A 19,046-nucleotide genomic window follows, 5' to 3' on the forward strand; every position below is an offset into this window, starting at 1 on the left:
TCACACCAACTCACCTTGCAGGTACACCCATCCCTCTCTGTCTATGCACTCCCTCACAGCCCAATCTGTCCATCCACCAGTGACACTCACTCCCATCCTTATACAATGTCATACCTCTCCCTCAGTCACCCTCAACAAATGCTCTCCATCCACCCGTTGAACACATGCCATTACTCTCACTCAGGTCTCTTCTTTCCCTTGTTGCAGAAGAGAGCCCAGAACGTGAGGGAGAGGCAGAGAACCAGAGGTGGCCCTCCAGCCATCTCTCAGCAGCAGAGGAGGCGGTGCTGGGGATAAGCAGAGTCTCGGCGAGCCTAGTCATCAGAGATGGAGAGATGGGGGCCTCCCAGCTACCCGGTGACAGAATTAAATATCACAGCCTCCTGGCATAGAGCGCTCGCTCATAACTTGGTCAGCAGCGAGTGAAATATGTGCAGAATGTTAACTTCACACATTCTTGCCGAGACAGATCGAATTCATCTCTTTAATTTCCCCCCAGTGTCCTGCAGGAGGCAGATGATGCTGACTCCGTGCACCATCACAGGACTCGTGCAGCCCGTGCACCAGCTCAGATACTCTCACCATCACAGGACTCATGCAGCCCGTGCACCAGCTCAGATACTCTCACCATCACAGGACTCATGCAGCCCGTGCACCAGCTCAGATACTCTCACCATCACAGGACTCATGCAGCCCGTGCACCAGCTCAGATACTCTCACCATCACAGGACTCGTGCAGCCCGTACACCAGCTCAGATACTCACACTTCGCTGGGACCGGTGAGGCAGGTAGATGGGTTTTCACCCGGTGACTCACACATTACAAGTGAGCACGAGCAGATGGTGGAGACAGGGACAGCAGTGGAGGGTCCGCAGCAGTGGAGGGTCCGCAACAGTGGGTGCAGGACGCTCCAAACTCTACTCGGCTGGACACAGATGCTGAACCTCGAGGGCCGTCGACGAACAGGATATTTCTGGAGCAGCAGCAGAGAACGGGCGATGTACTGGCGGGCATTCCAACCACACTGTGCTGGGGGTCACCATTGACCAGAAATTTAACTGGACCAGCCACATAAATACTGTGGCAACAAGAGGTCAGAGGCTGGGTATTCTGTGGCGAGTGTCTCACCTCCTGACTCCCCAAAGCCTTTCCACCATCTGCAAGGCACAAGTAAGGAGTGTGATGGAATATTCTCCACTTGCCTGGATGAGTGCAACTCCAACAACACTCAAGAAGCTCAACACCATCCAGGACAAAGCAGCCCACTTGATTGGCACCCCATCAACCACATTAAACATTCACTCACTCCACCACCGGTGCACCGTGGCTGCAGTGTGTACCATCTACAAGATGCACTACAGCAACTCGCCAAGGCTTCTTTGGCAGCACCTCCCAAACCCGTGACCTCTTCCACCTAGAAGGACAAGGGCAGCAGGCACATGGGAACACCACCTCCAAGTTCCCCTTCAAGTCACACACTATCCTGACTTGGAAGCATATCGCCGATGCTTCATCATCGCTGGGTCAAAATCCTGGAACTCCCTCCCTAACAGCACTGTGGGAGCACCTTCACCACACGGACTGCAGCGGTTCAAGAATGCGGCTCACCACCACCTTCTCAAGGGCAATTAGGGATGGGCAATAAATGTTGGCCCTGTCCGCGATGCCCACATCCCAGGAATGAATTTTTAAAATTTGCAGAGATTGGAGGAGTGCGTCTCAAGCATGAGTGGCATGATGTCACTGTCCATGGAAAGAGTGGCCACCTCCATGGAGCACCAATGTGGCAATCACACGAGTGTATGCAGGCATCCACCAATGGCTGGCACACTATCAATGCCACCTTAAATAGGCTGACTGATACCCTAGCCTTGGCCATTCATCACCCCACTGATGTGCAGCAATGTGTTCTCCAGCTGATTGCTCGCAGGACAGCACGGCTGGGCCACGAGAAGGGTGATGGCGAAAGGGGATGTGGAAGTGGGGACTCAGCTCAAAGCACTGCCATTTCTCACCCATTGCCCCCTCAGTCAGTGCCCTGCCTACTGCCTCGTGTCCCGATGCCCGAGTCTGCCCCTTGTACAGGTGGAGCATTCATTGGTGGCTCTCAGGTTCCAAAACACAGGGGACATCGGCTAAGAGCGGCTCCACTGTCAGAGGAGGGACCTGAGCCGCCTGCCTCTGCTGCCGGTCAGAGGAGGGATCGGAGCCGCCTGCCTCTGCTGAAGCCACAGAGGTCGCACCTCATGGAAGTGGTAGGAAAAGTACAAGTAAAGACTTGTAGTCGCACAAGTGTATGCACAGGGGCGAGTTACACAGTGTTAGAAATGATAAGTTTCTGTTTTATATGTGTGCCACATAAATATTATTTTGCACCACTTTCCCCATCCTGCCCATTCTTGGTTGCTGACTGGCAAATGGCCTTTTCAGTTGTGTGATGATAAATGGGAAGACAGGAGTTGATGCCGGGGCTGTGAAAGGGAGGGTTGGTTGTTTGCAGGACTGCTTGGTGTTGGTGGCATTTGGCAGGGGGGGGGGGGGGGGGGCGAGCAAAAGTGGCTTTTGCAAGTTGCTGTTAGACGGGTGCACTGGTGCAACCTCAGTGACCCTCGCAATAATGAGGACGTCCCGGGAAGCACTGAGTGCCGCTAGTGTTGCATTGCCCGCATCAATCTCTGTGCCTTGTTGCTCCGGCAGGTCCAAACCTCACTGCTGCACAATGTGGTGTCGGGCGCAGCACACCAGAACCATCCTGGAGACCCTGGCTTGTGCGTTTGAAGGGCACCTGCAGATCTGTCCAGGCACCTGAAGCACATCTTCAGCATGCCAATGGTTAGTTTGATGACACATCTGGTGGTCATAATGGCATTCATTGTATTGCTCCTGTGCCTCAGTCTCGAGCGGTCATTAGCCACGTTTTAAGTGGGTATCCCCCCATCGCTGAGCAGCCAGCCGGTAACTCTGCTTCCACCTGTGGAGACACTTGGGAGGGTGGACAACTGCAAGACGAAAGCATCATGGCAGCTGCACGGGAATCGTTGCACACCTGGATAAAGATCTTTGCGGTGACACACCAGTTGCTCATTGATGGAGTGAAAGCCCTCACTGTTGACCAGCACTCCGGCGTGTTCTATGGGTGCCTTCATTGCCAATGAATTGCCACATTGATGACACCCTGTACCTGTGCGAAGTCAGCCAGAGCCACAGACCCAAGCGCCCGCTCATTCTGACTGGCTTCATCGGTGACAAAGTTCACATAATTATCAGTCCTGGCAAAGAAGCAGTCAGTCACCTGTCTTATGCATTGGTGGGCCGCCGACTGAGAGATCCTGCAAATGTCTCCAGCAAAGCCCAGGAAGGATCCCGAGGCAAAAAGGTTGCGGACGGTGGTGAATTTGACAGGCACTGGTAAAGCACGGCCACCAGGTCCAGTTGGCAGTAGGTCTTGTTCCAGCAGACTGCAAATGTCTGCCAGCACCTGACACAACACTCTAAATCAAATCAACTTTTGTCATGGTTAGTGTACAAGTGCAGTACAACGAAATGTTGGCTTGCGGCTCCCGAGAGTGTACATTTAGATTAAGACATTTAAACATTCAACATACATTTGGCTTGTAATACATTAACATAACCCTAATAAAGTGCATTGGCAGATGTGCAGGCTTTAGAGTTTATTTGTGGAGTTCAGTAGGATGACAGCCCTGGGAAAGAAGCTGTTCCTAAATCTGGTCGTATGGGTGCGAATGCATCTGTAGCATCTCCCAGATGGCAGGAGGGCGAACAGACTGTGGCTGGGGTGGGTAGGGTCCTTGATGATGGACCGTGACCTCTGTAAACAGCGTTTCTGGTATATGTGCTCTATGGTCAGTAGCCGGTAATGCGTTGGGCAGTTTTGACTACCCGCTGCAGGGCTTTCCGGTCATAGTAGCTACAGCTGCCATACCATACTGTGATACAGTTCGTCAGGATGCTCTCTATTGTGCAGCGGTAAAAGTTAGAGGGGATCAGGGGTGACAGGTTACATCCCTTCAGCCTCCTTAGGAAATATAGGCGCTGCTGGGCCTTCTTCACCAGAGAGGAGGTATTGAGCGACCACAATCCTCTTCCTGTAGACCCGGTGTGCCGGGTATGGCCTCCTGCGAGCAGCACCTCTCTCCTGATCCACTCTCTCCTGTGGAGCTGCAGGTCTGTGAGCAGCAGGCTGCTGCTGGAGCTGCTTCTCCTGGAGCTCCTAGTGGTCATCTTGGTCATCATCTGAGGTCCAAAGTATTGCAGCGGAAGCAGCACCCATGCTGATACGATAGGTCAGAGCTCAGACCTCCAAAGTGTGTAAAGTAACCTCTCCGCACAAGTACTGTGAACAAACCCTTTCACACAAGCAGGTAAGAAAGCAGCTGTGAGTACCCAGTGCTTACTGGCATATTTCCCCGTCATGGCTTCAGCCCCTCAATTCCGCTGTGTTCTCACTTTGCTTTCACTGGCGAGATCCAGGACACCCGGGAAACCCGTGGAGCCAAAGTTTAGCTGCAAAACCCACGTTAATATCGCTGTAATTGACCCATTAACACATTGAAATTGATAACCCGCCTCTCCCGGGGGATTTGCTCGCAGGCAGCCTAATGCGCTGCAGTAAATGTGGAAGTTGGCGGGTTGGAAGAGTGGAGTTTCTCGGGGAGGGGGAAAGAGAAAGGGAAGAGAGAGAGAGAGAGAGAAAAGAGGAAAAGGTAGCAGATAGAAAGAGAGTCAAACAGAGAGAGAGAGGAGAATGAGGGAAGAGAAAATTAAAAATGAAAGAAGAGAATGGATGAAAAAGTAAGAGGAGAAAAAAAATGAGGGAAGAGAAAAAGAGAAAAAGCAAGAGAAAGAGGGAAATAGGAGACATGGAGAAAAGAGAAAACAAATTAAATAGAGAGAGGTAAAAGGGAAGAGAGGGAAGGGAAGGGGGGAATAATGAAAGGAAAGAAAACAAAAAAAATTAAAGGAGAATGAAAAAACAAAGGATGAAAAGAGAGAAGGATGAGGAAAGCAGAGAGAATGAAAAAGGGAGAGAAAGGGGAAATAGAAGAGAGAGAGAGAGAGAGGAGAAAGAGAAATTAAGGATGTGATACTCACCGCCCACATGGGCTGCGATCCCTCCCGGACTCCTCGCCAACATCCTCGGAAACATTTTTCCAACAAAGGCCTGGGTCCTTGTTTTGGGGGGGGGGGGGAAGGGAGCGAGCCTGAATTTTGCGGTGGGTAATGGCGGCGAACTGTCAACATCTGATGTTATTACCCCTTTGAAACTGACCGCAACTTCAGGATTTAACGCATGTGCATCTAAATGGGAAATCCTGAATTTGCGGTCAGTCATTCACTGCTCAGACACTGGCTCGGCTTTTCACCCCACCCCCCAAATAACTGGCATCAGTGAAATTGATGAAAACTTGGGCCTTTCCACGTTAATATCGCTGATCAATACCCCATTAAATGTTAAGCCTTGTTGGAATAGGTGTAACTGGGGTTGTAACAGTGCATTGACTGCTGAACAAACATTCTAGCCCTGAAAGACTAAATTTTGTATTTGTGGATGTTAAATTTCTCCATTATGATATTTTCTTTTTAAACTATTTTCTTTTTAAACTAAGTTCATGATATTTCAGCTTCTACCTTATCCCCATGTGAAAGTCACAATCTTTTTTTAAAAAGTTATAAACAGCGAAATAAAAAAAAAAGTGTAGATAAAAGCTACTTTTCATTTCCCGGTTTGCTGCCTGTAAGAATTCTTCAAAGTGATTGGCTACTTAGACTTGTTGACGTCACTGCGGCTCTTCGCTGGAGATTCCCATTACACTGCGCTACAGTCAATTGTATATCTTAATATCTTACCTTCACCGCTGACTGCAAATTACAGATATATCAGGCAGGATCCACTCACACACAGCACAACAGTCTAATTAACCTAAAATACACTTCGCGTGGTGTGTCCTCCTGCCATGTGCGGTGTCCCATCTGGTTTTGTCTGCTCCCTACCCTCCCTCACCAAGTACAGACAGACCATGGACCTCGAGGAGCTTCGCTCACCTGCATCATCCTGCCCCCTCACTGTGAGCCAGCTGCTTGTTCTGCTGCTCACCCTGTACATTGTGCAGTGTGTGTCTGTGGGTGTTGTATAGTTGACCCTGTGCTTTACACAGCTTCCAGTCATGTCTGTCTCACTCATTCTGGGGTTCATGAGGAATCAGTGTCTGGTTTTACCGAGCTCTTTGCCTCATTCAACAGCCCAGCATTACAAGAGGCTTTACTCTGAGACCTAGATTAAAGGAGTGCGGCCTCCGAGTGAGCGCAGACGCAAGCATCGTCTGCATACTGTAATTCAACGACAGAGGATGGGACGACCTTGGATCTGGACTGGAGGCGACGGAGGTTGAACAGTTTCCCATTTGTTCTGTAAATTAGCTCCACTCCAGTGGGGAGCTTACTGAGGGTGAGATGGAGCATTGCAGCAAGGAAGATCGAGAGCGTTGGTGCGATGACACAGCCTTGCTTGACCCTGGTTCGTATGTGAATTGGGTCTGTGGTGGAACCATTGGTCAGGATCACGGCTTGCATGTCGTCGTGAAGCAGGCGGAGGATAGTGACAAACTTTTGAGGGCAGCCGAATTTGAGGAGGACACTCCATAATCCCTCACAGTTGAGAGTGCCGAAGCGTACGAGAGCATGGGCCTTACACTAAAAATCCATAAGACAAAGGTCCTCTACCAACCTGCCCCCGCCACAGAGTGCTGCCCCCCGATTATCAAAATCCACAACAAGGCCTTGGACAACGTGGACCACTTTCCATACCTCGGGAGCCTACCGTCAACAAGGGCAGACGTCGACGACGAAGTCCAACACCGCCTTCAGTGTGCCAGTGCAGCCTTCGGTCGCCTGAGGGAGTGTGTTTGAAGACCAGGACCTCAAACCCGGCACTAAGCTCATGGTCTACAGGGCAGCAGTGATACCTGCCCTGCTGTATGCCTCAGAGACATGGATCATGTACAGTAGGCACCTCAAAGCACTGGAGAGGTACCACCAATGTTGCCTCCGCAAGATCCTGCAAATCCATTGGCAGGATAGGTGCACCAATGTCAGTGTTCTTGCTCAGGCCAACATCGAAGCTCTGACCACGCTCAATCAGCTCCGATGGATGGGTCACATTGTCCGCATGCCCGATACGAGACTCCCAAAACAAGCGCTCTACTCGGAGCTCCGGCAGGGCAAGAGAGCCCCCGGTGAGCAGAGGAAACGCTTCAAGGACACCCTCAAAGCCTCCTTGAAAAAGTGCAACATCCCCCACCGACACCTGGGAATCCCTGGCCCAAGACCGCACAAAGTGGAGGAGAAGCATCCGGGAAGGCGCCGAACACAGAGTCTCTTCGCCGGGAGCAAGCGCAGGCAGAGCAAGGAGCGCACGTCAACCCAAGCACCCCACCCACCCCTTCAACCACCGTCTGCCCCACCTGTGACACAGACTGTAGGTCCCGCATTGGACTAATCAGTCACCTGCACACTCATTTTTAATGTGGAAGCAAGTCATCCTCAATTCCGAGGGACTGCCTAAGAGGAGATTAAAGGAATCCTGTGTAGGTTCCAATACACACCTTCGTAAACCTCTCTACCTCCCTCTGCTGGTGGCACTATCACTATTTGACATTGGGTTTCACAGAAATCACAGAAACCCCACAGTGCAGATAGAGGCCATTTCGGCCCATCGAGCCTGCACTGACACATATCCCACCCGATCCCCGTAACCCCTACACCAACACATATCCCACCCTATCCCCATAACCCCACGTATTTAATCCCCCTAACACTAAGGGTCAATTTATCATAGCCAATCAACCTAACCTGCACATCTTTGGACTGTGGGAGGAAACCAGAGCACCCGGAGTAAACCCACGCAAACACGGGGAGAATGTGCAAACTCCACACAGCCAGTTGCCCGAGGCCGGATTTGAACCCGGGTCCCTGGTGCTGTGAGGCAACAGTGCTAACCACTATGCCACCGTGCTGCCCCACGGGTGTTTTTTAATTGAAAATACTCTCCATAGATTGTAATATAAAACCAGAGAGATGATTTTATTTAATTCGCAAACCTGCCATAAATTAAACAGCAAATAAAAGTCTGTAAAGCTTCACTAGTGAATATGGTCCAGAATTGTATTCACTAGAAAAAGGTGCTCAGTATTATATGCTTAAGTATTTTTTATTTCTAATGTAATATATCTATAAACTGCTGCTTGTTGTGTTAATGTTCTGTATAGAAAGCCCTGAAACATAGAAACAGAAGATAGGAGCAGGAGTAGGCCATTCGGCCCTTCGAGCCTGCTCCGCCATTCAATGAGATCATGGCTGATCATCCAAATTCAGTACCCTGTCCCTGCCTTTTCCCCATATCCCTTGATCCCTTTAGCCTCAAGAAATATATCCAACTCTTTCTTGAATATATTTAATGAACTGGCCTCCACCGCCCTCTGTGGCAGAGAATTCCACAGGTTCACCACTCTCTGGGTGAAGAAATTCCTCCTCATTTCAGTCCTAAATGGCTTACCCCTTATCCTTAGACTATGACCCCTGGTTCTGGACTCCCCGGCCATCAGAAACATCCTTCCTGCATCTAGTCTGTCCCGACCTGACAGAATTTTATAGGTTTCGATGAGATCCCCTCTCAATCTTCTAAACTCCAGTGAGTATAAGCCCAATCGACACAATCTCTCCTCATACGTCATTCCTGCCATCCCAGGTATCAGCCTGGTGAATCTTCGCTGCACTCCCTCCATGGCAAGAACATCCTTCCTCAGGTAAGGCGACCAAAACTGCACACAATACTCAAGGTGTGGTCTCACCAAGGCCCTGTACAACTGCAGCAAGACATCCCTGTTCCTGTACTCGAACCCTCTTGCTACGAAGGCCAACATACCATTTGCCTTCTTAACCGCCTGCTGCACCTGCATGCTTACCTTCAGCGACTGGTGCACAAGGACCCCCAGGTCTCCTTGCACTTCCTTCTCCCAATCTATTGCCATTCAAATAATAATCTGCCTTCCTGTTTTTGCCACCAAAGTGGATAACCTCACATTCATCCACATTATAGTGCATTTGCCATGTTTCTGCCCAATCACCCAACCTGTCCAAATCGTACTGGAGTTTCACGACATCCTCCTCGCAGCTTACCCTCCCGCCCAGCTTTGTCTCATCTGCAAATTTGGAGATATTACATCCAATTCCCTCATCCAGATCAATATATATTGTGAACAGCTGGGGTCCTAGGACCGATCCTTGCGGTACCCCACTAGTCACTGCCTGCCACTCGGAAAACAACCCGTTTATTCCAACTCTTTGCTTTCTGTCCACCAACCAGTCCTCTATCCAAGTCAATACCTTGCCCCCAATCCCATGTGCCTTAATTTTGCACGCTAATCTCTTATGCGGGACCTTATCGAAAGCCTTCTGAAAGTCCAAATACACCACATCCACTGGTTCTCCCTTATCTATTTTACCAGTTACATCCTCAAAAAATTCCAGATTAGTCAAGCATGATTTAACTTTTGTAAATCCATGTTGACTTTGTCCCTCGGTGGCCCCTCGCTTCTCATACACTCACTAACAGATTGCTTTGTGTCCCGAGGTCTGTCTCACCCTCGCATTTTATACTCTTGCCCATAGCCCCCAGTTACAGATCCTGGAGCCAGCTGCCACTCATGCTGGTTCATTTTGTGGTCACATTATTTGGTCTGAGGAATTAACTGTAGTCATAGTGTGGTAGGTCACTCACTGTCCTTTTCCTGTCTGAGTGGAGCCAATCTTAACAGATTGTAAATCACCAAAATTACCGTGCCTGTCTGTTTATTTTTAATTCCCTAAAAGGTAAACAAGTATCAGCTCATTCACACCAAACCCTCCTTCCAATTTCTTGGGCAGTGAAGGCGATACTTGGTGACAGCACTCTCACCTCGGAGTCAGATTGTGGGTTCAAGTCCCACTCCAGAGATTGGAGCACAAGCTCTAGGCGGACACTCCGTGCTGAGGGAGTGCTGCACTGTCAGAGGTGCTCTCTTAATAGAGGCCACACCTGGCCTCAGGTGAGCGCAAAAGATCCCTCGGCACTATTTTGAAGTGGAGGGGCGTTCCTCTGGCCAATATTTATCCCACAACCAACATCTAAAAACAGGATGTTGACACCTGCTGCTTGTGGGATCGTGCTGCGCACAAATTGGCCACATTTCCTTCCAGTAAACAGTGGCAACACGACAAAAGCACAAACTGGCTCTTAAACCGCACTGGGACGTGCGGAGGTGGTGATAGGCGCTGTATAAATGCAGGTTCTCTTTACTTGGACCAGTTCACAACACACTAGCTTTTTGACATTATGTCTTTAGAGAGGAGACTAATTTATTGAATGACTATGCATTAAATATCATAAATAAATGCATGTTTCCCTCCCTGCAGATTTAAACTGAGTGGATTTTTCCCAATGGATGTTTTGACTGGAGGAGGTTGGTCACCATATCAAGACCCAATCCTTCCCCTCTCCAGCAGGAGTCCAAGGTGCCATCTCCTGTTGGGAAATCTCCAATGGTCACTGAAGCAGGACATGCAACAAGACCCAGACAGCAGCCAGACTTGAGCGACAAGTGCCAGGAATGACCATCTCCAATAAGAGTTTAACCACCTCCGCCATTAAATGGCATCACCATTGCCAAATCCCCCATCAACAAGCTGCGGGGAGGGGAGGGGGTGGTGCTCATTAACCAGAAACAAATGGACCAGCCACAACTGCCATGGCTATTTGAGCAGGAGAGAGACTGGGTATTCTGCCGCAAGTGCCTCACCTCCAGACTCCCCCAAACCCCCTCTAATACCTGCAAGGAACAAGGCAGGAGTGTGGTGAATACTCTTCACTTGCCTGGATTTGGTGCAACTGCAACATTCAAGAAGCTCAAAAAGCACCCAGCACAAAGCGGCCCGTCCACCACATGGACCATCCACCCTCCGCTGTGGCTGCAGTGTGTACAACACCATGCACTGCAGCAACTCGCCAAGGCTTTGTAGACACTGCTACACGGCTCATCACCAGGGTCATTTTAACAATGTTGAGGGTGCTGTATACACATTGCCTCCAACCCAAAGGCTACCTCAACATGGCCAAGCCCCCGTTATAATGAAGTGAGTTGAGGAAGGCAGCAGAGGTCTGTGTGTCAGAAGGACACATGGCCACCAACTATGTTTATACAAGAGTCATAAACTTCCCCTCGTGAACATCACATAGAAAACATAGAAGATAGGAGCAGGAGTAGGCCATTCGGCCCCTCGAGCCTGCTCCGCCACTCAATGCGATCATGGCTGATCATCCAAATTCAGTACCCGGTCCCTGCTTTCTCCCCATATCCCTTTAGCCTTAAGAAATATATCCAACTTCTTCCTAAATATATTTAATGAATTGGCCTCTACTGCCTTCTGTGGTAGAGAATTCCACAGGTTCACCACTCTCTGGGTGAAGAAATTCCTCATCTGTCTTAAATGGCTTACCCCTTATCCTTCGACTGTGACCCCTGGTTCTGGACTCCTCGACCATCAGGAACATCCTTCCTGCATCTAGTCTGCCCAGTCCTATCAGAATTTTATATGTTTCAATGAGATCACCTCTCATTCTTCTAAACTCCAGTGAGTACAAGTCCAATCGACCCAGTCTCTCCTCATACGTCATTCCTGCCATCCCAGGTATCAGCCTGGTGAATCTTCGCTGCACTCCTTCCATGGCAAGAACATCCTTCCTCAGATAAGGCGACCAAAACTGCACACAATACTCGGTGTGGTCTCACCAAGGCCCTGTACAACTGCAGCAAGACATCCTTGTTCCTGTACTCAAACCCTCTCGCTACAAAGGCCAACATACCATTTGCCTTCTTAACCGCCTGCTGCACCTACATGCTTACCTTCAGCGACTGGTGCACAAGGACACCCAGGTCTCGTTGCACTTCCCCTTCCCCCAATCTATTGCCATTTAGATAATAATCGGCCTTCCTGTTTTTGCCACCAAAGTGGATAACCTCACATTTATCCACGTTATATTGCATCTGCCATGTTTCTGCCCAATCACCCAACATGTCCAAATCATCCTGGAGTTTCTCAACATCCTCCTCACAGCACACACACAGCTTTGTGTTGTCTGCAAATTTGGAGATATTACATCTAGTTCCCTTGTCCAGATCATTTATATATATTGTGAATAGCTGGGGTCCAAGGACCGATCCCTGCGGTACCCCACTAGTCACTGCCTGCCACTTGGAAAAAGACCTGTTTATTCCAACTCTTTGCTTTCTGTCTGCCAACCAGTTCTCTATCCAAGTCAGTACCTTGCCCCCAATCCCATGTGCCTTAACTTTACGCTAATCTCTTATGCGGGACCTTATCGAAGGCCTTCTGAAAGTCCAGATACACCACATCCACTGGTTCTCCCTTATCTATTTTACCAGTTACATCCTCAAAAAATTCCAGTAGATTAGTCAAGCACGAGTTACCTTTTGTGAATCCATGTTGACTTTGCCCGATCCTGTCACTGTTTTCCAAGTGCTCTGCTATTACATCTTTTATAATGGACTCTAGCATTTTCCCCACTACTGATGTCAGGCTTACCGGCCTGTAATTCCCCATTTTCTCTACCACCTTTTTTGAATAGTGGGGTAACATTAGCTACCCTCCAATCCATGGGTACTGTTCCAGATTCCATCAAAAGTTTGAAGATGATCAGCAATGCAGCTACTATTTCTAGGGCCACTTCCTTAAGTACCCTAGGATGTAGATTATCAGGCCCTGGGGATTTATCAGCCTTCAGCCCCATCAATTTCCCTAACACCATTTCCCTACAAATACTGATTTCTTTCAGTTCCACCCTTTCATTAGACCCTATGTTCCCCGGCATCTCTGGGAGGTTTTGTGTCCTCCTTTGTGAAGACAGAACCAAAATATGTATTTAGTTGGTCAGCCATTTCTTTGTTCCTCATTATAAATTCCCCTGATTCTGACTGCAAGGGACCTATGCTTGACTTCACCAATCTTTTTTCTCTTCACATATCTATAAAAGCTTTTACAGTCAGTTTTTATGTTTCCTGCAAGCTTACTCTTTCTATTTTCCCCTTCTTAATTAATCTTTGTTGAATCCTAAACTGCTCCCAATCCTCAGGTTTACTGCTTTTTCTGGCCAATTTATATGTCCTCTCCTTGGATCTTATGCTATCCCTAATTTCCCTTGTTAGCCACGGTTGAGTCACCTTTTTTGGTTTTATTTTTATGCCAAACTGGGATGAACAAATTCTGTAGTTCATCCATGCGGTCTTTGAATGTTTGCCATTGCCTATCCACCGTCAACCCACGGTCTGTACAAAATCGTACCTCGTGCAAATAGAGCCAAATGAAATGAATGGGATTGCAGATGTTGTTTAACTGGGAAGTGCACCATTCACCTTGGTTTCTGTCCATTGATTCATAGTTCGCGGCCGATGACCTACCTGTGGCTGGATAGAATAACTGGGCTGTAATAGCAGATCCATAAAGTGCTGGGACACAAGGAGGAGGAGAAAGGACCAGAAGCAATTTTGCAAACATCAAGGATGAAATTTATGACCATTATATTTCATTGTAGCAGAGATGTGGATTCTTCAGACACAGGTACACTGAAGAAGCATTATTGCCCGTGTAATACACATCCCTGTCCCACTGGGCTACAGTCAGGATTGGTCAATCATACACATCCCTGTCCCACTGGGCTACAGTCAGGATTGGTCAACACAGGTTAGATTGGAAAGAAAGACAATTCCAATAGTTCATTCCACCCCCTCACACCCACGGTTATACGTTCCCGGTAAAGTATTTCTAATAATACACAAACCTACCCAGGAACAGCCAGAGCGGACCAGATCTTTAAAGACACACTCAACTAAACAAACCTACCGAGAGAGGAGCGCCATTGTCCCCAGTGTCATTCAAACAGGGGCAAAAGAAAGGGAACATTCTCTCGGCGAATGTCTCTGTGAAAGTGTAGAGATGAGACAAGTCACCAGCAGCGTAAAAGGACACTTGGCCTCCCTCGTAGTCCAGGTAAACTCCAATCCGGCTGGGCTTCCCCCTCAGAGGCAGCGTGGTGACTGTGGGCGAGGTGAGAGCACAGTACCGGTTTCCATTGCTCAGGGACAGCGCCAAGTATCCATTCTCAGGCTTCAGAGCAAGATCTCCCTTCCTGTTAATGGACTCTCTGGCCACACCCACGTCCCATTTGGACTTGTCGCTCACCTCCACCTCCCAGTAGTGTGCCCCCGCGGTGAAGCCCTCAGTGGCCAGGACAGAGACACACACGTCGAACCTCGCCAGGCTGTCGGGAAGCAGCTGCTTGGTGTCGATGACCCTCACACTGGTCAGATCCTCAGACAGCAGGAGCCAAGGGTTTGCTGTTCGGGCGTCCAGAGACAGGGCGAGCGGAACTGCGGAACAAAGCCCATGGATTACTGGAGTTCCATCTTGTTGGTGAATGACCGAACAGGACAGTGACTGAGTTTGGAGATGAGCCAATTGTTCCTTTACTGAGTGGAGCACATTCCGCTTTAACGGGGAGTCTGTGGGATGGACTGCGGGTCAAATATAGACCATGTTCCTCGCTTTAGAGAGGATACTGCACAATTTTGAGAAATGTTAAGAGGACCTTGTAAAAGATTTACAATCACTTCACAGTTAAACAGATTGCATTTCAGATCAAAGAAAGAGTTCCTCAGGAATCAGTGGGGTTCAGGGGTCACCAAGCATTTCTGGTCAGCTGCTGCGACCCAGTTATCCAAGAACTGGCCCAGGTCAAAGAACAGCAGCAGCCTCCGGGCCTCAGTAAAAGACACAGTCCCCGTCACTTAAACTGGGCAAATGGCACTGATCAATTTCCATTGCCGTTATTGTCAATTACAAAGTCGCCGATTATATGTTACACACGCCGGCTGTGTCGGTCAGAAACAGGAGCTCAATGACTCGGCCACACCTCATTAGGGTGAACGTCTATTAACGGACATGGCAAACCCAACCAAGCAGCTCAGGGACAGCGAATCCCGCCAGCTTTTCACAAGAGACCACTTTTAATCTTTGGTATTGGTCGGGTCATCGGTTTCCCCCGCCAAGCTTCAGTGGGGTTCAGTTCCTCGGTTGCTGCCGTCCTTAAGCAGGCAATTGTTGAGCCAAGAACGTTACAGCAAACAGGCAACAGATGGAATCAGAGCGGCCCTCGCGGTGTGAAGTCCCAATGGTGGGACATAGGTTGGCCAAGGAATGGGTCTCTCCATTTTTAGGCTTAGAGTCAGAACTTTGATAGAAACCACCCACTGTGTACTCTGGTATGGATCATAAACAAATAAAACATGAAGTGAAACTTAAATTAAAATGTGGTTGCTGGGGGTGATGATGCCCTCCAGTGCCCACCAGGCCTCACGTGTGCCAGCGGACACCGCCTGCTCCTTCTCCAGGGCCACAGGCACCAATGTGGCCGACCCACTGTGTATAGCAGGTAACTTGCACTGGCACCAACTGTAAGAGGTGGCGACTGTGTTTAAAGGCTATAAAGCGTAAAGGCTTTAAATAAAATTCCTGCCCCCTCCCACACAACTGACATCTGGCCCAGCCAGTGCATATTGGTATTTCCCCCCTGCCCCTCTACAGGACTGATCCTAATCACATCCCTTCATCCACCTCTCCCACAGAACCTCGAATGTTGACAGTTTCTGGAAGTGAATTCTACAGCCACAACTCGAGAAAGAATCATTTGCAATTTAACACAGGCAGAGAGTCAGATTGTCCATGTTGCCCTGGATACAAGATTACTGGTTGAGGCAATGCCATCCATTTACCTGGGTGGATGATTTCCTTCATTTCCTTCCATACTTTGTACTGCAAAGGCCCTTTGAATGTCCCCAGACACACATCCCCAGATATAGTAGTGGGCGCCTCTTCAGAAAACCTGCCAAGAATATGAATCCATTAGAACGCTACAGGATATGGGCTGGAACAAACAAACAGGGGGAAATGTGGAACTGCTACATCAGCAATAGGCCATTATTGACTCTACATACCTGTCCCGCCAACAACTAATGTCCTTGAAGAGAAGAGAAAACAGAAAATGTCAGTTTGTTGTTTTTGCAGTAATGTGAAGGACAGTGAATTAAACTGGGCGAGGTGGACACCCAGCTTGGGACAGTGAATTCATCAGTTCCACAGTCAATGTACCTCGGGCACAGTCACAATAGATTAACACTTCACTAAAGTTTCACTTTGCTTTGGCATAATATTATTCCACTTCAAATTAAATTCTCTGTGAACACAGTATTGTAATAATGTAAGAATTGATATGGACATGAAAAGAATCTGATTCTGGCTCAAGATCTGGTTAGATTTCCAGGACCAACACAAAGCTGGTTTGTGCACAGGAATGGCTGGTTGGCTCAGTTTGGCGTTCAACTCCCAAGTTGTTCCCCCAGGGGTCAATATTAGGACCACTGCTCTGATATATATCAATGACCTGGACTTGGGTACACAGGGCATCATTGCAAAGTTTACAAATGACAAGAAACTCAATGTAGTAAACTCTGAGGAGGAAGGTAACAGACTTCAGGAGGACAGACAGACTGGTGAAATGGGCAGACACATGGCAGATTTAACAAGTGTAAAGTAATGTATTTTGATAGCAGGAGGAAGAGAGGCAATGTGAACTAAATGAAGCCAATGACTGTCAGCTACAGAAACCCTGGCTAGAGTTTTCTTTTGTTGCTGAGTAACTTGGATGCCGACCATCCCAAAAGCCAAGAGTCAGTGGGAGGGGCAGATACCGTCAACCAGAATCAAGGGGTGTGGGGGAGGAGAAAGGCGCAGTGTGTACCTTCAGAGAGGTCAAATCACTCCGATCCAGTTTGGCCTGAATGTTAGTTATGTCCAACTCAATGGAGAATAGTGTTGCTCGCATTTTTGTCAGGTTTCCTTCCATTGATGCCAAGTTAGTTTCCACCTGAGCTTCCAGCTTTGCCATCAACTGTCGCTCTTGCTCATTGAGGAACCGATGCAGGTCAGCAAACTGCTGTGAAATGTGGCAGATCAGATTACACCCAGTTTCCTGTAGGAAAGAGCATCAAAGGTGCACATTTAGAATTCAGCAGGAGAGAGAGAGAGAGAGAGAGAGAGAGAGATCAATCGTTTCCAGTCAAGGAAGGTGACTAAAAAAACCAGAAACCCTTCAATATCCTCAACATTCTCCAAACCAAACTGTTGGGAAACCCACAGCTTGTATCCTTGGCTCCTGTTGGTAGCCTCTCTGGTGAAAGGTCATGGTTTCAGGCTCCAGGCCATGAGCACAGGATGCAAGTCAACACTTCAAAGCAATCATGAACCCTGGGAATAGCCAACCTTGGGAGAAGGCATTAGATGAAGGTCTTGCCATCCAGCTCAGGTGGATGTTAAAGATCCCATGGCACTACCGATAGGAGCAGGGAATTCTCCCAATGCCCCAAACATCCCCCCTTCAAAACAGCATCAGAAACAGATCAACTCGTCCTTCATTCATCGCACTGCCACGTGCAAAATGGCTACCACATTAAAGAAAGTCTCGCTCATTTATGACCCAGGGGCCTCTCAAAGCACCAAGCATCCTGCGCTCATGGCCAAGAGTGGAGCATGAAACCGTGGTCTTTGTTCGGAGGGGACAGGGTTCCCGGAGCCTCGATTCTTGCTGTTGTAATGTGGGCATGAGCCTGTGTCACAGCTGGGCCACACACCAGGTCACTAACAGATCGATCGCTAGCCTTTCGGGGCGCGGGTAGATCAGAGCAACTTACTTTTGTTTGAGCAATCTCCAGTCCTTGTTTCTGCAGAGCATCTTTCAAAGAGACCACCTTCTGGGTCAGCGAGTTTAAGAAAGCGAGTCCTTTATTCTGCAAGGGACACAGGAAGGAAGTGAAATGAGCCGCGATACCTGGATACCAGACTGGTCATGTGAAGTCAGAGATACACCATGATAAAGCACACGGGAGACCCGAGCCCACCTTCATGTGCTGACTGAGGGATGCATTTCCTGGTTCACATTCCCACCACCCCGGTTTTGACCATTGAGAGTGGGTCCCATACCTTGCATGTTGTGATGAATTCAGTTCGCTCCCTGAATTTGTGCCGCTTGTGATGTTTCGAGTCCCTGCACACGGAGCAGATCAACATCCCGTCCGTTTCACAGATCAGGCTCAGAGTCTCTTCATGTTCCTCGCACAGACGCCTCTCCTCTTCAGTCGCCTCTTGTGCACCGGTCAGACTCCGAATCTTCTCCACCACATTCCTCAACACACGATTGGGCAACAAGGTCAACTCTGGAGCATCCTCACCACACTGGGGGCAACAGACCAGCCCCCCCTGGACCTTCCGGTAAGCCACAATACAGGACCGGCAGAAATTACGGTCACAGTCCACCAGGACAGGGTCAGCAAAGAGCCCAAGGCAAAGGGGACAGGTGAGGGCTTCGCCATAACTCCCACCCTCTTTACTGTGAGTCATGAGGACCACACACGCAATCCTGAGCCTGGGGAGTGACTGAGATCAGCCCAAGGGCCCTTTCCCTCCGGGACTCTCAGCAGACGAGTGAGTCAGGGGGCTTCCTTCCATCTGTTTGTGTTTTACTGGCGCCCTTTCATCTCATTGAGTTTAATTAATTCCCAATTCTGCAAAGTTGGGTAAACTGGATCCAGGAGCTCAGCTCCAACGATGATTGACAGGTGTTGAAATCTCCCCCCCCCCGCGGTACCTTTGGTTTGAGCTCTTTGGTCTCCAGCACAGAAACAATACATTCTACAAGAGCCCTCCCTGAGAGTAGGGCACCACTGATACAACTGGGCCTGACAAAATAAGCTGAGATTGTAATGTTAAATGAGGATTTGATTCTGCCTGTGTCCAGCGGGGCCCACTGGCCATGGAGGACCTTTGTTGGGGAATGAAGCTGCTGTCAATGGTGCCAACAATCTGGA

General features: G+C 49.0%; 1 protein-coding gene across 1 annotated transcript; it reads right to left on the bottom strand.

Moving 5' to 3' along the window:
• Window positions 1–13,632: 13,632 nt before the first annotated feature.
• Window positions 13,633–18,697, bottom strand: LOC147107249 (zinc-binding protein A33-like). Its single transcript, XM_086006106.1, has 6 exons — window positions 18,163–18,697; window positions 17,874–17,969; window positions 16,925–17,155; window positions 16,122–16,144; window positions 15,900–16,009; window positions 13,633–14,498 (listed from the first exon to the last, which is right to left on the bottom strand). Exons 1-6 carry the CDS (start codon window positions 18,577–18,579, stop codon window positions 13,954–13,956), a joined length of 1,422 nt encoding a protein of 473 aa, XP_085862232.1. The 5' UTR covers window positions 18,580–18,697; the 3' UTR covers window positions 13,633–13,953.
• Window positions 18,698–19,046: the final 349 nt, after the last annotated feature.

This window comes from Somniosus microcephalus, chromosome 14, assembly GCF_052327205.1.
Source record: "Somniosus microcephalus isolate GS21.2 chromosome 14, FLI_Smic_1.0, whole genome shotgun sequence".
NCBI classification, from domain to species: Eukaryota; Metazoa; Chordata; class Chondrichthyes; order Squaliformes; family Somniosidae; genus Somniosus; species Somniosus microcephalus.

Excerpts from the sequence above, each read along its gene's own strand:
- LOC147107249 (XM_086006106.1), bottom strand. The coding sequence starts at position 18,579 with ATGACTCACAGTAAAGAGGGTGGGAGTTATGGCGAAGCCCTCACCTGT. Across the intron at positions 17,970-18,162 it reads AATTCATCACAACATGCAAG|AATAAAGGACTCGCTTTCTT; the intron begins GTATGGGACCCA and ends TGTCCCTTGCAG. Across the intron at positions 16,010-16,121 it reads ATTAGTTGTTGGCGGGACAG|GTTTTCTGAAGAGGCGCCCA; the intron begins GTATGTAGAGTC and ends TATTCTTGGCAG.